Below are 13,207 nucleotides of genomic sequence, written 5' to 3' on the forward strand. Positions count from 1 at the left end.
CGTGTGTAGCATGGAACTTTGGAGAAGAAACTGATTTTCTTTCTAGTCACCTGCCTGATTAAGTCTCACAGTGTTATCTGAGGCATTTTTAAAACATAAATACTTAACATTTACTAAGCACTCTTCCATTGTTTCAACAACTGTCAATCACTTTTGAGAGCTGTATAAAAATAAATCGGGACTTTTTGCAACCATGTTTTTTATACATTACAAACTTCCTGGAATCTATGAACACCCGTCTGTGCTACATACTTGACTGCTGAACCGTGTTAGTTGTTTGGAAAACTTGTTTAAGGAAACAAGCTTTGTTTCTTGGTACTTATTTCTTAAAGTAAAATCTAAGTTTTAAACTGTTTTTAATTATTCTACATTGCAGAACGATGGCCTTGCAGGAGCAGGTCTGGCCAGTCCCAATGAAGGCAATTGGAGCACAAAACCTTTTGACAATGCCTGGAGGAGTGACCAAATCAGGGTATCTTCATAAAAAAGGAGGCACCCAGCTGCAGATCTTAAAGTGTAAGTTGAATGAGTTATTACCTAAATTAAATGTTTTAAATGCTTGCCTTTGAGGCCATTAACACATTTCATGTTAGCAGACTGTTTAATGAAGCTGTTCTTCCACTTACTTTATCTGTAATAGATTACAATTTTTTTGGAATATATGTATGAAAGACCTATACTGAAAGAATTTCCTTTAATTGTTTTGGAACTGTAAATCTTATGTGATAAATGTTGTGGTTGATTTTCTTTTACTTGGTTAAATCTCTTGTCTAGTCCTTCACAAGTAAGATGTTAAAGACAGAAACAAATTCCCAGGATATGTATCAATTTCAAATATTCTTTTCTAAAATAAATTAGTACTCAGCTTTTTTTCCAGTTGGTTATTCTGTACTGTAAAAATATCCCCATCTCCTACTGCTGTTGTGAAATGGAAACATTCTTACTGCCAACATTAGGCTGTACTTAAAAACAGTAATTGCTTCTGGAATCAGAATCGATTTACATGGAGAAAACTTAACATTTGGAGTTTATTTATATGCTGTTCATTTGCTATTTCTTTATAACTAAACTATATTTATATAGTTAAGAACAAAGATTGCTACCTTTGATAAAGGAATTAATACTGGCCCCTTTAAAAAAAGAAAAGAAAACGTTTTATTGGCAGCTTTATGTACTTGCGGTGAAAGAAGAGAGGGAGATACTGTCGTGGTTTTGGGATGCACATAAATATGTATTTGTAGCCTGTGGCTGCCTTTCTCCCACTTTGTTTTAGGTTGCATCCTTACAGTAGCTTATTCCTCCAGTAAAGGAGCACAGGTGGAGGTCAGACCTGCAGTCTCATAGGCTGCTTTTCAAGTTATCAGATCAGCTGCCCCTCAAATGAGGGAAGCAAATACTACCCTTACTCCAGAAACTCTGTGAATGGAAAGCTTTACAATATGGCTGCTCATCAACAAGCTGTCACTTAACTAGTTTGTGCTCTTTTGTAATGATTAGTAAAATTACTAACAATAATTCTACCCAAGTTAAGAGTTTTTAATTAATGTACTGCCTTTGGATTTATATTTTGCTCACTCTTTTCTTTATCTTTTCAGGGCCATTGAGATTTGTGATTATCCATGAGGGATGTATTTACTATTTTAAGAGCAGCACATCTGCATCTCCACAGGGTGCATTTTCTTTGAATGGTTACAACAGGTGAGTGCCAAAGAACTTATTTAACACCCAAGCTCCTTTTACTTAATGCAGAGGGCTATGGCTTTCCTTTCCAACTAAGTTAAACTCAACTACATCTGTTGTTTGGGTTAAGCACTGATTTCGGATTCCAAGAGATGTATTCCTTTCAGATTGTATATATGACATTTCCTGTGCTTTGCAAGGGTATAGCTTTCATCTTTCGTAATTTAATCAGTAAAGCTGTTAAAATTGCAATGGGCTTACGTTTGTTACTGACTTAATGGAGACTTTGCACGTGCAGATACACGTGGGTTCTTTCACACAAACAATCTTTGTTCTCTAGTGATTTCAATGATCCTCACAAAACCAGAAGGGAATCAGAAAGGAATTTTTATGGAGTTACCGATTCAGTAACGCTAATTAGCGTCAAAATTGAATCAACTACAAGAGTGAAAAATGAGAGAATGCATTTGCAAAATGTCTGGCTCATTTTGCTACACATTATAAATCTTAATATTTGCTTTTTAAGTCGAAGACAAAAATAATGACTTTCAAGTTAACTAGCACTATCAGAATCTGACTGAGTGCAGCTACATACAAGGCCTACTAATAGAAGTCCAACCTAACTTTGGGAAATTGCTGTTGTAATTGATGAGAATTTGGAGAAATACCACATTATTGGTCCTAACCACTGCAATTTTATTGTATTTGTAAACATGTATGTTATTCTTGTACTGCATAATGTTCTCAGACTTTTGGAATAAGGAAATATCTGTTGTTAGAACATAAGAGCTTCCTGACTGACCACAACAATGGTGTATTTTATAGGAATGCTTACAACAGGCCCTACTGAAAAGTTTGTCCCCATCTTATAAGCCCCCTTTAAGTATTGAAAGGCCAAAACAATGTCATCTTGATTAGGTACCTAACCAAATGTCTCTGACAATCTTTTTTTCCTATGTTTACAAACCACCTTCCCTAAATATTAAGGACTTATGGAAATAGTGTACAAGAATGATGGTAAAAACTTTAATAAGATTTCTCTGTGGCTTATGCTGAATAAATCTTAAAGTTACTTTTAGATTACCCACAGTCTTAGGGTTTTAGTCTCCCTATTTGTTCCAAAGCCTCATAGTGAGCATTTACAACCAAATTTTTGTGTGTGTAAGGAATTTCCTCATTTGAGACTCCTCCGGGGGAAAAAAATAAAACGAAACAAACATATCTAATGCATTTTGTGAAAGAGGCTGAGTTATGCTTGTTATAAACATTTCTTGCACTTTATTATTTTAAAAAGGAAAAGTGTCAAAATTAATTTAACTTTTAATATTAGTTCTCATTTATTTTCATGGACCGCCTGTGTTTTGATTTCTCCTCTGTACCTTTCTGAAATAAGGACCACAGGCACCCTAAATCCTTCTTGCCATGGTGTGAAGCTTGTGAATTAATGCAGTTCATTAAAACTATTGTACAGGTGAAAGCATCCATTTTTAAGTGGCTTATGGTTTAACTAGTGCTTTTTCTCCTGTCAGCACTCTTACGTTGTCCTTTCTACCACTTTAGTGGAGAAGTATAACAAATGCACATATGGGGATTTTGGTGGCGTTTTCCTGGGCTTGGGGGTTATTTTTGGTAAGGCAAAACTGACCAGTAAAACTGCTTTCTGTCAGAGCTTTATGACTTGCAGAGCAGAATTAATTTAGAGAATAAGGTTTTCATGTATTGGTTGTTCTGTTTCTCAGGGTTATGCGGGCAGCTGAAGAGACAACATCAAGCAATGTGTTTCCTTTCAAGTTAGTTCACATTAGCAAGAAGCACAGGACATGGTTTTTTTCAGCTTCTTCTGAAGATGAAAGAAAGGTAACTTTCTTCTTCTTTTGCAGTATAATTTTCCTTGAAGCAGAAAGCGAATCTTGTACTTCCCTAAAATCTAAATGAACTGGACACGCAGCTGTCACTGAAATTTGTATACCTAGTTCTTTGGGTTCCTCTGAAAATCACGTCTGAAGTTTTAACTATTAAGTTAGCGTTAGTTCAAGTTGCAATTTAGGGAATGGCTGTAAGTGACATACTAGATGTCATGGTTTTCTCCATATTTCTTGTTTTATTTTTAGCCAAGGAACAAATATTTCTATGTTAAACTTTTTTGACAAAGTATGAAAAACCCATTTAGTGAAATCTCTCACCCACAAACATACTATGAACAAGTACCTGGCTTTAGAAATAACAGCTTGAAATTCACAAACTGGAAGTTTTAATATTTTAATATGTTCTTATAGCATTTTAGATAGTCAAAACATTTTGACTGATAAGTCCTCTCAACACATATATAAAGTCACGGATAAACACTATTTCAGTGTGGGTTCCTTGCACAGTTACTCTGCTCTTACAGAGGACAGGTACTGTGCATCTTTGTTCAATGATTTAAAGATGACTGTGTTGAATGTTGTATTTTTATTCTTATTTAGAACTGGATGCTATCCCTGAGGAGGGAAATTGATCACTACCATGAGAAGAAAGAAACAATAACAGAATTCAGGTATCAACCATTAATCATTATTTGTTTTTTATCTCTTTTGCACTAGCTCTTGACAATAGTGTTTTAGGGTCTTTGCACCTACAAGTAATTCACTGTTACATAAAAACAGGTGCAGTGAGGTAAGAATCAAAGGCCTTCCTAGCACATAGTTTAAAGAATACTAAGACAAAAATAAATCTTTTTACTAAGAGAACTTTAAACGTCAGCTTTGTGTAAAACAAATAAAAACTTTAAAATGACAGTAGCAATGTATCTGGCTGTTAATTAGGAAACAGGAATAGATTGCTTCTGCTTTTCCACTGCTGCAGTCCTGCTACCAGACATGTTTACTGTCCCAAGATCCATAGCACAGTGATGAAGGAAGGTACTCTGTCTTTTCTTTTGCAGTGACTCTGGTTCTGATGCAGACAGTTTCTACGGCTCAGTAGAACGTCCCATCGATATCAAGTATTCTCATCATTCAGCAGATAATGAAGGTGACAAATTTAGACTTTTAGATTTAGAATTTTAAATAAGATTTATTTGCTTATCTATTTCTTTAGGATTCTGCAGGAACTATTCCCGTAGCTTAAGCAAAGCGATCTAATTTGCAACTGTAAATTCTTGTTTTTACAAGATGTGTAGTTGTAATTTTAAATCAGAAGCAGATATTCTGTGCCATAAACCATTAGTAAAAATAAATGGTAGCTCAAGAAATTCAATTATTTCAAGGAAGTATCTGACACCCTAATAATATTATTTAAAATTTTTATTAAGACTACATGTTGGAGAGAGTGTAGATCTAGCAAAAAGATAAAACTTTTGAGTATGTCCATAGGTCCTAGAGTGGAAATACAAAGTGGTCTTTATTATGGCAATTGAATATTATTGACAATAATTGAATATAATTATAATAATAAGATACTAGTCACTTAAAAGTATGTTCTGAAAACACGCAGATACAATGTAGTAAAACACTGTGGAGCTAGTTACCTCCTATCTAGACTGTAAAATTAATTCACCTGTCCTGCAAAACAAGCAGCCACCCATAATGGCATGTTGTTGCATCTGTGTTGTAGTCTGTTTAGTATGAAACAGAACTGATCATCCCTCCAGTTCAGGAAGATCTTACATTAGGCATAGGATGGGCCTATGTGAAACACACAGGATAACATCTTCAATGACTGTCAAACTGAGTAACTATTTAAAGTAAGGCTCTGAAAATCTCATTCTCAGCATAGCCTTTTTTAATCAAAGTTTGATACCTGTTCACTGCTCTAGTTGTTTCACAGTAAACAGTCCTGGCTAAGTGTGTTTATTTTTTTAATTAGAAGTGAGGACATTACAGAAAGCCTGTCAGATAGGCTTTCACAGCATATTTCAGCAACGGACTTCCTAGTCAAGAAATGTGTTAGTAAAATCCAACATGAAAAGCCTCGCCTCAAGGTTCAACATAGTTCCTTTACTAGGCGTTTTCCCATCTGTCCTTTCAGATTGCTAAGGGCAGGGTTGATTAGAGCAAGTACTCTCATTTCCTGTAAGGAAATTCCTGGCTATTTTTCCTGAGTAGGACAAAAAGGCAGGAGTGAGTCTTTTTAGGAAATCCGGTTCAATTACTGCAAAGCAGAGAAAAACAGACTCATCAGCATTTCATGTAGGATTGTAGTTTAGTACTTCTGTGTTCATGGGTGGGAAGGGTTGTACACAATATGAATTATGTTAGGGGGCCTAGCAGGAGTTTACATTAGGAAAATTAGAAGAGCTAAACTAATTTTTATCAGATGCTCTCTGGGAAAATACTGCATATTGCCTTGAGGCTCGTATCATAGTTAATGATGAGAAATTATTGCCTAGAAGTAGCATGTTTTCATGTCTTGGTTATTCTGACTTACAGTTAAAGGCAACATTGAAACCATTTAAGCCACTTTTTGTGGTCCTTTTCTTGTTCATGTTGTTGCCAGAGCAAGGAAAATTAATTGTTTTGTAGATCACTAGGCTTGCTTAGGCTTAAAAAATCATCAGTGTTTCTGCGTTAGGATTAGGTTTTGGGAATTATTTTTTCCAACTGGTTTTGCCAGTGCATCCATTTGGTTGTATGTCTGCAACTGATTTGAATTTTTCTCAGAAAGGCTGTAACACTAGAAAGTGTCGCCAGAAAGTAAATTTTAACTTGAAAGATGGAAAGAAAGTAATGTGCAGTGTAGTCCCACTGTTGTAAGAGATGGCTTTCTTAATTTACATCAAAATTTAAGGAAACACCTATTGTAAATAGCAAAGAGGTGGACCAAAATTTTTTTAAATTTTTTTCCACCTCTTTTAAAAAGAAATTAACTCAAAAATATTTGTTTGTTAAAAAGCAATAAATACTCAATACTCTTTCTTGGTTCCAGGTGTACTTATCAGAGTCTGACACACTGATTATTTTATTTTTTTTAATGTTGGGTTTTTTTTAATCTGCAGATTACGACCAGGAGGAGGATGATGAGTCTTACTTGCAGCCAGATACTTCTGACATAGTCAAAGATGGTTTGTGATTTCTTTCATTCCCTTCACAAAAGGCCCCATGAACAGCCACCAATGAAGGCAATGTTCATGTAGAATGCCAGATTATTATTTTGGCTTGGTCATATCTTAAGCATTGCAGGTGGTAAAATAACTGAAGTAATGCACAGGTATCTAATCTTGAGAGGTATTTAGGGTCAAAAGTTCCTAGTAACAGCAGTAACAATTTACAGTGTGTTACATGCCTTTAAGGGCATGTTTTCTTGCAGACCTCCTGCCCTGGAAGGACCTGTATCTGGTCATCAGTCTGGGGGAGGGGTAATGCTTTTAATGTGGTCTCTTTATTTTTAGCCAAGGGAAAACTCTGCGAAGTCATCATAAGCCATGCCTGAATAAAAATTGCAGGAGTTTACTACACTTAACATTCAGAATTGTGCTGAAAGTTAAGTGCCTATTCAGTATTTTGGGTACTATCAGATCAGATGACAAAGAACGAACTTAATTCACATGGAAAATAAATCTGAAAAGTTTTGTTTCTTGATGTACTGTGTTTCCCCTCAGTGTGTCATGTGTTTTGGATGTTTTCTTTCTGTAGATATGGTCCTGCCCCCAGCCTACCCGCCTCCACCAGTTCCTCATGTCAGAAAAGCTGCCTATTCAGAATCAAGGGCAAATTCCTTTGCTGGAAAATCTACTGTTCCAGTACCACCACCGCCTCCTAAAAGAAGCTTACCTGATATCAAACTAGAGGAGATCTTAAACGTGAGAGAACATCAGTTACAGTGCCGAGCTGAACCTAATGTAAAGATTCAATCCTCAAGCCGGAGACTAAGTGAACAGCTGCCCCCTGTGCCCCCTCTGCCTCTTTTCAAAAAGCCTCAGTGTGTCAAAGAATCGTGCTCGCTGCTTCCAGAGCCTCTGCCTCTAGCTCAAGTTCTTGCTACTTCAGAAGGATGCGAGAAGCTAAAAACCTTAAACCTTTCACCGCGAACCCCTCCTCCACTACCAAGCAGTAAACCCAAGCTGTCACAGTTAACTGAAAAACCAATAGAGCCCAGAGTGCCAAGAGAACATGGCAAACCTGGACTGTTTGTGCCACCAGTGCTCCCAAAGCCACCTGTGCCAAGCCACCAGCCCCCTGGAATCAAGCCTAGACCAGAGAAGTCTTCATGTCCCCAGTTACAGTAAGTACGAAAATACAATGCACTATTACATTTTTCCATTGTGGATTAGTCAACTCATTGGCAGGCATATTTCTGAGATTCACATTGACATCTGCTGCTCTTCCCTGCACCATCCCTCTCTTCCTCAGTGTTGTGCTTTTTTGCCTCTGTATTTGTTATTTGAAAATTTTGCAATGAGTTTAGCTTCTGAAATAATTCAGAAAGAAATAGTAGATACACGAAACTTTTTTTAAAAAAAAAAAACCCAATACCAAAATTTTATAGTTCATTTGTTTTCAGGTCTGTCTTAAAGACTTAGAAGCCTTTGATCACAGTGAATAAGAAGCCTTTATGTCAGAACCTCAGTGAACTGCAAAAACAATTTTAGGTTTTTGTGGAGATAGGAAGTGTTTCATTTTATATTAAGATCAGCTTTAGTAAGGGATGTTGAACTAGTTACGGTGCTGAGTCAGATGAAAATATTTTTGTCCATTGGATCATTTAGCAGCTCTGAAGAACAAGTAATAAACACTTTAAGGACAGTCCAAGAAAGACATATATACTGGAGTGAGTCCAGTGGAAGGCCACCAAGGTGTTTGGGCTGTAGCACATGATAGGTGAGAAAAGGCTGAGAGAACTGGATTCGTTCAACCTTTAGGAAGGCTAATGGGAGATCACTGCTGTCTACAACTACTTAATGGGTGGGTATGGAGAAGATAGAGCAAGACCTCAGAGGCCTGCAGTGATAGGATAAGAGGCCACAGGCAGAAGTCGCAACCTGGGATATTACAGCTAGGTATTAGGAAAAACTTGTCACCGTGTGGATGGTGAAACAACAGAACAAGTTGCTGCAGAAAGGTAATGGAATCTCCATCCTTGGAGATACTCAAAACTTGACAGGACACTGCTTCCTGAGCTACTTGATCTAGTTGGACCTGCTTTGTGCAGGAGCTTAGACTAAATGATCTCCAGAGGTCCTTTCCAACCTAAATTAAGATGTGATTTGGGGACTAAACTGAAACTTGCTCTTCAGTTCTAGTTTTATTATCCCTTCAGTGTTTTGTGTATGCTTGTTCTATTTTCCTGAGGAGATGTCCTTCAGTTTTTGTTCTGTTTCTGCCAGGAGATCACCACCAGATGGACAGAGTTTTAGAAGCTTCTCATTTGAAAAACCAGCAGTACCTTCCAAGCCAAACCAACCTGATGATGATTCTGATGATGACTATGAAAAAGTAAGATCAAGCAAATGATCTATTCTCAAACAGTATTTTTCTTGCTTATGTATGCTTTTGGGAACATTTTAAATGCATATTTCAGGAAAAAAATAACTTTCTGAAAATGCAGCACTATGTGATTTTTTTTTTAATTATTATTTATTTATTTTGGAGCTTTAAAGAATGCCTTGATAAATTCTGGCATTTAATATTGGATGTAATAGAGGAAGAAGCATAAAGTAAAAATTAATCACCATTAATAATTTCAGATACCGATGGCTGTAGCTTATTTGCATAATAAGTCACTAGCATTTTGAGTTGTCATTGACTTACACAGTGATTTATTGTCTTCTTTTTTTTTTTTTTTTTTACAGGTTGGTCTGCCTGCTTCAATATTTCTTAATACCTCCGAATCCTTTGAAGTTGAAAGGTAGAGTGTTACTTTAAAATAGTGGATTTGAAGTCCTACAAAAACCTGCACTGAATAGTAGTCCAAAGATCATTTTGATAGGTACCATTTTTGTTTAAAAACAAAACAAAAGTATTTCAATGCCTTTAATATGGAAATCGCTCTTCAGAGGAGTTAGTTCAGTGCTCCTGTATCAATTGAAAATGAATACTACTTGCAAAGTGATTTTACTCCATCTGGAGAAGGTTGTTCTGCCAGGATACTAGACGGGACAGAAAGCCAGATTTTCTGTGCTGTGTTGCTGGTTCAGATGCTAGACCAGTGAAATTCTTTTAGCTATGATGTACTATGAATTAATACAACCAAAACAGAGATTCATCATAAGAATTTTAAGAATCGAGTCATTTTACTTATCTGATTTGGAAAATGCTAACATACATAATTGCTGTATTCTTTTTAGGACATTTAAAGCTAGTAGCCCACGAGGACAACCACAAAATGGATTGTACTGTATTAGGAACTCATCTACTAAGCCTGGAAAGGTAACTTGCAATTGCTGAATCTACACCCCAAAACCCTTTTCAATTCAGAGATACTGTATCTTCAATATATAATAAAGTACTTAAGAATTTAGATGTGCTTTTTCCTTAAAGCAAGTAAATCTGAGACAATCACTATTGTAACTTCAGTGATTTTTATTTTTTTTTAGACTGGATTGTAACTAATTCATTAATAAGACATTGACTTAGAAGAGCTTATTAGCATAGACTGAATATGTTGCGTTTTTCTTCTTAAAGGTATTGGTTGTATGGGATGAATCTGCAGAAAAAGTGAGAAACTACAGAATCTTTGAAAAGGTCAGTAGCTGCTCTGTGTGTGCATGTATGCCTGTATGAATTTCATGTATATATGTGTATAAAGTGTGCTTGTATATAGGTATGTATCAGAACTAACAAGTTAAAGTCTAAACTTCTTCCTATTCCTAAAAGTAAAAATAAGCTGATTTACGAATATCTAGTCTAGGATGGAAGTTTGTGTACTCAGGTCTGGGCTTTTGATTTGGCATATCATGCAAAGGACAAACTAGGTGTAAATGTTCACATTTAAATTTCAGCTCCAGGCAAATCCTAAAGGAAGGAATATTAAATTCCTGACTTTAATTTGGACTTACTTGTGTAGGTGACTAGTTTGCAAAGTAGTAGCTTGTTTGAAAGAACTGATGATGTGGGATTTTTTAAATGTTGAGTTGGAGAAGTTACGGTCAATGATTACATATGGTTTTGTTCTACAACAGGATTGCAAGTTTTACCTGGATTCAGGCATCATGTTTTTGAACGTGGGAAGTTTGGTCGAATACTACAGCACTCATGTCTTACCTAGTCATGACAGTCTGATTCTTCGGTATCCTTATGGTTACTCTAAACCAAGGTGACATGACTGGCGTAATTCACTGACGCACAGGACAAGTGGGTTCTCTGCTGCCCTTGAATTAAATGTGGACTCCTGCCACTGTTGGACATCCCATTGTTTGCACACAGAAGCTGAGTCTGTTTCAAACGCTTATTCTCACATTAATTGTATATAGACTCCATTTAATGAACTCTTGGTAAAACCTTACAATCCAGATCAGTGAATTTTATGGTCTTTTCTTTTTAAAAGATCTGAGCTGATCATGCTGTGAAAGCTGTCGATGATACCTACACCTTTTATAAAACTGCTGCTATTACTAATAATCTCCTTGGAATGTGGAAGATGGACACGAACAAAGAAGTGGTCTGAATACAACCAATACAGAAAAGGGAAACTTCTGGAAGTATATCAGAACTCACTTGTAACAGGGAATACTAATACTCTGACTTGAAGGCATTACCCCTTAAGTCAGCACTGGTGCTCAACTGAGAGGTTTTGTATTACTTGTATAGTTGACATGTAAATAATGAAGACTTATGTGCAAATCATTTGGTTTACTATAGGTAAAGATGATCAGGAAATGTGGCTTTTTTTTAAGCCACCTCATACATAGATATAACTTCTGATTGCAATGTCTGCAGTAATCAATATCAGGGTACTATCCAACTGATACAGTTGTGGCATCCCACATTACTTAATGACTTGCACTGCAGATTGGTGTGGAATAATATTGACTTTCATGGGAGCCCTGTTCCTTTGCTCTGAACTGGAAGGGTAGGTGCCACTACTATTTTAATGGGCATGAAAAAAGAGAAAGGACTACTTAAGATTAAGGGGAAAGGGAGGGACTCTCTTGAATACCCAAAATTCTGACTAGTGGTTTTTTCTCACATTGCCATCATCAAAGGTTCTTCAAAGCAAAACACAAACACATACACACACACCCCCCCCCCAAAACCGGGAGCATGATGCTACTATTTCTCTGTAAGTCTTTGCAGTCGGTCTCTTAGGATCAGTTTGTCAGCCCATTGCCATCTGTTCTGTTCTAGGGCAAAACATACTGCCCTAGTCTACTTTTTGTAGTTCAACAAGAATTTTCCCATTATTAAAATCGCTACTCAGTATGTTAAAAACAGATTTTATTTTGCATGCAAGTACAATCAGCACTATCAGTGATAGGCATTAGCAGGGTGCTTGTAATATTTGTTCCCCAATATTTTGGGGACACGTATCCTAAAACCAAGGGCTTGATGTTTATGCCAAAATTACTCTATTCCTAAATTTTAGTAAAGAAGAGAAATTTATTTTAATGAGCTGATAAGTAACTTTGTTGATTCAAAAGTACTGTTATAATGGTCTCATATCTCTAACAATGTTTACAAGACTTGTAATAATAATTTAAAAAAAAAAAAATCCTGTCACTCTCCTGAAGTAGGAGAAGGGATCTAGTTTCATTCAGTCTGAATCTGTATCCATAACTTAATTTTTTCTGTTACCTTTTCAAAGTTTATACATATCAGTTTTAGTCTTGCTACAGTTAGATGGTCACAACTTTAAAAACATAAACAAAATGGTTTACAGAATAAGAATTCTCTGTTTATGAAAACAGTAAATATTAGGACCATACCAAGGAATCAAGGCAAGAAACTCTGCCTCTTACCATTTTCAAGAGACACAGGCATACACAATATCAGTCTTTTGATCTCTGTTCCCACTGTAATAGGTTTTATGTGTATAAAGTAAAGAATATGCAATACTTAAATTTCAGATTCTGTTGAATATTGGATATTCTAAGTTTCTGATTCCTTTTATTTTAAATGAGTATCCCTGTGGTTCACTACCCTGATATGAGCCACTCTGTGAAGAAGGCTCAGCAACAAAGCATTTAAAAAAGATTTTTGGATATAGATATATGTATATCGGGGCAAGTTCTAGTTTCTTACAGTATTTACATACACTGTTTACAGAGTAAATTTTTCTCTATTTGGGAAAAATTGACTCCAGTGTGTCACGACAGTCATACTTGCAGTATGCTATCTTTGGGGCCCTATTCAGATATTTAATTTTAATGTTTTTTGCAACCATATACTCTTAAGATTTTTAAACTGCAAAAATACTTGTGTAATCCAATACATATAAAACATAACACTTTACCTGTGTAATACAAGATTTGCAAATATGTAAATTTTTAATTTCCTTTTTATATAAATGTATATATTTCTGAAATGGATAAACTTTCAATGCCAGTTCACCTAATTGTGCAGTCATATTTAACTTCATGGGGGTGTGTTTTAATGCTTGTTTGTAGTTGTGT

General features: G+C 35.9%; 1 protein-coding gene across 5 annotated transcripts in view; it reads left to right on the top strand.

The window, feature by feature from the left end:
* Positions 1 to 13,134, top strand: part of SH3BP2 (SH3 domain binding protein 2) — a 29,067-nt gene extending 15,933 nt beyond the window's left edge. For all 5 annotated transcript variants that reach the window (XM_054825254.1, XM_054825255.1, XM_054825251.1 and 2 more), the window contains 12 exons: positions 377 to 516; positions 1,596 to 1,698; positions 3,420 to 3,537; positions 4,146 to 4,216; positions 4,604 to 4,692; positions 6,656 to 6,721; positions 7,293 to 7,881; positions 8,984 to 9,092; positions 9,449 to 9,504; positions 9,944 to 10,025; positions 10,281 to 10,340; positions 10,778 to 13,134. In XM_054825254.1, the coding sequence (XP_054681229.1) occupies positions 381 to 516; positions 1,596 to 1,698; positions 3,420 to 3,537; positions 4,146 to 4,216; positions 4,604 to 4,692; positions 6,656 to 6,721; positions 7,293 to 7,881; positions 8,984 to 9,092; positions 9,449 to 9,504; positions 9,944 to 10,025; positions 10,281 to 10,340; positions 10,778 to 10,915 (1,617 nt within the window). In that variant the 5' untranslated portion in view covers positions 377 to 380 and the 3' untranslated portion in view covers positions 10,916 to 13,134. The remainder of the gene's footprint in view (positions 1 to 376; positions 517 to 1,595; positions 1,699 to 3,419; positions 3,538 to 4,145; positions 4,217 to 4,603; positions 4,693 to 6,655; positions 6,722 to 7,292; positions 7,882 to 8,983; positions 9,093 to 9,448; positions 9,505 to 9,943; positions 10,026 to 10,280; positions 10,341 to 10,777) is intronic.
* Positions 13,135 to 13,207: the final 73 nt, after the last annotated feature.

This window comes from Grus americana, chromosome 4, assembly GCF_028858705.1.
Source record: "Grus americana isolate bGruAme1 chromosome 4, bGruAme1.mat, whole genome shotgun sequence".
Classification (NCBI taxonomy): Eukaryota; Metazoa; Chordata; class Aves; order Gruiformes; family Gruidae; genus Grus; species Grus americana.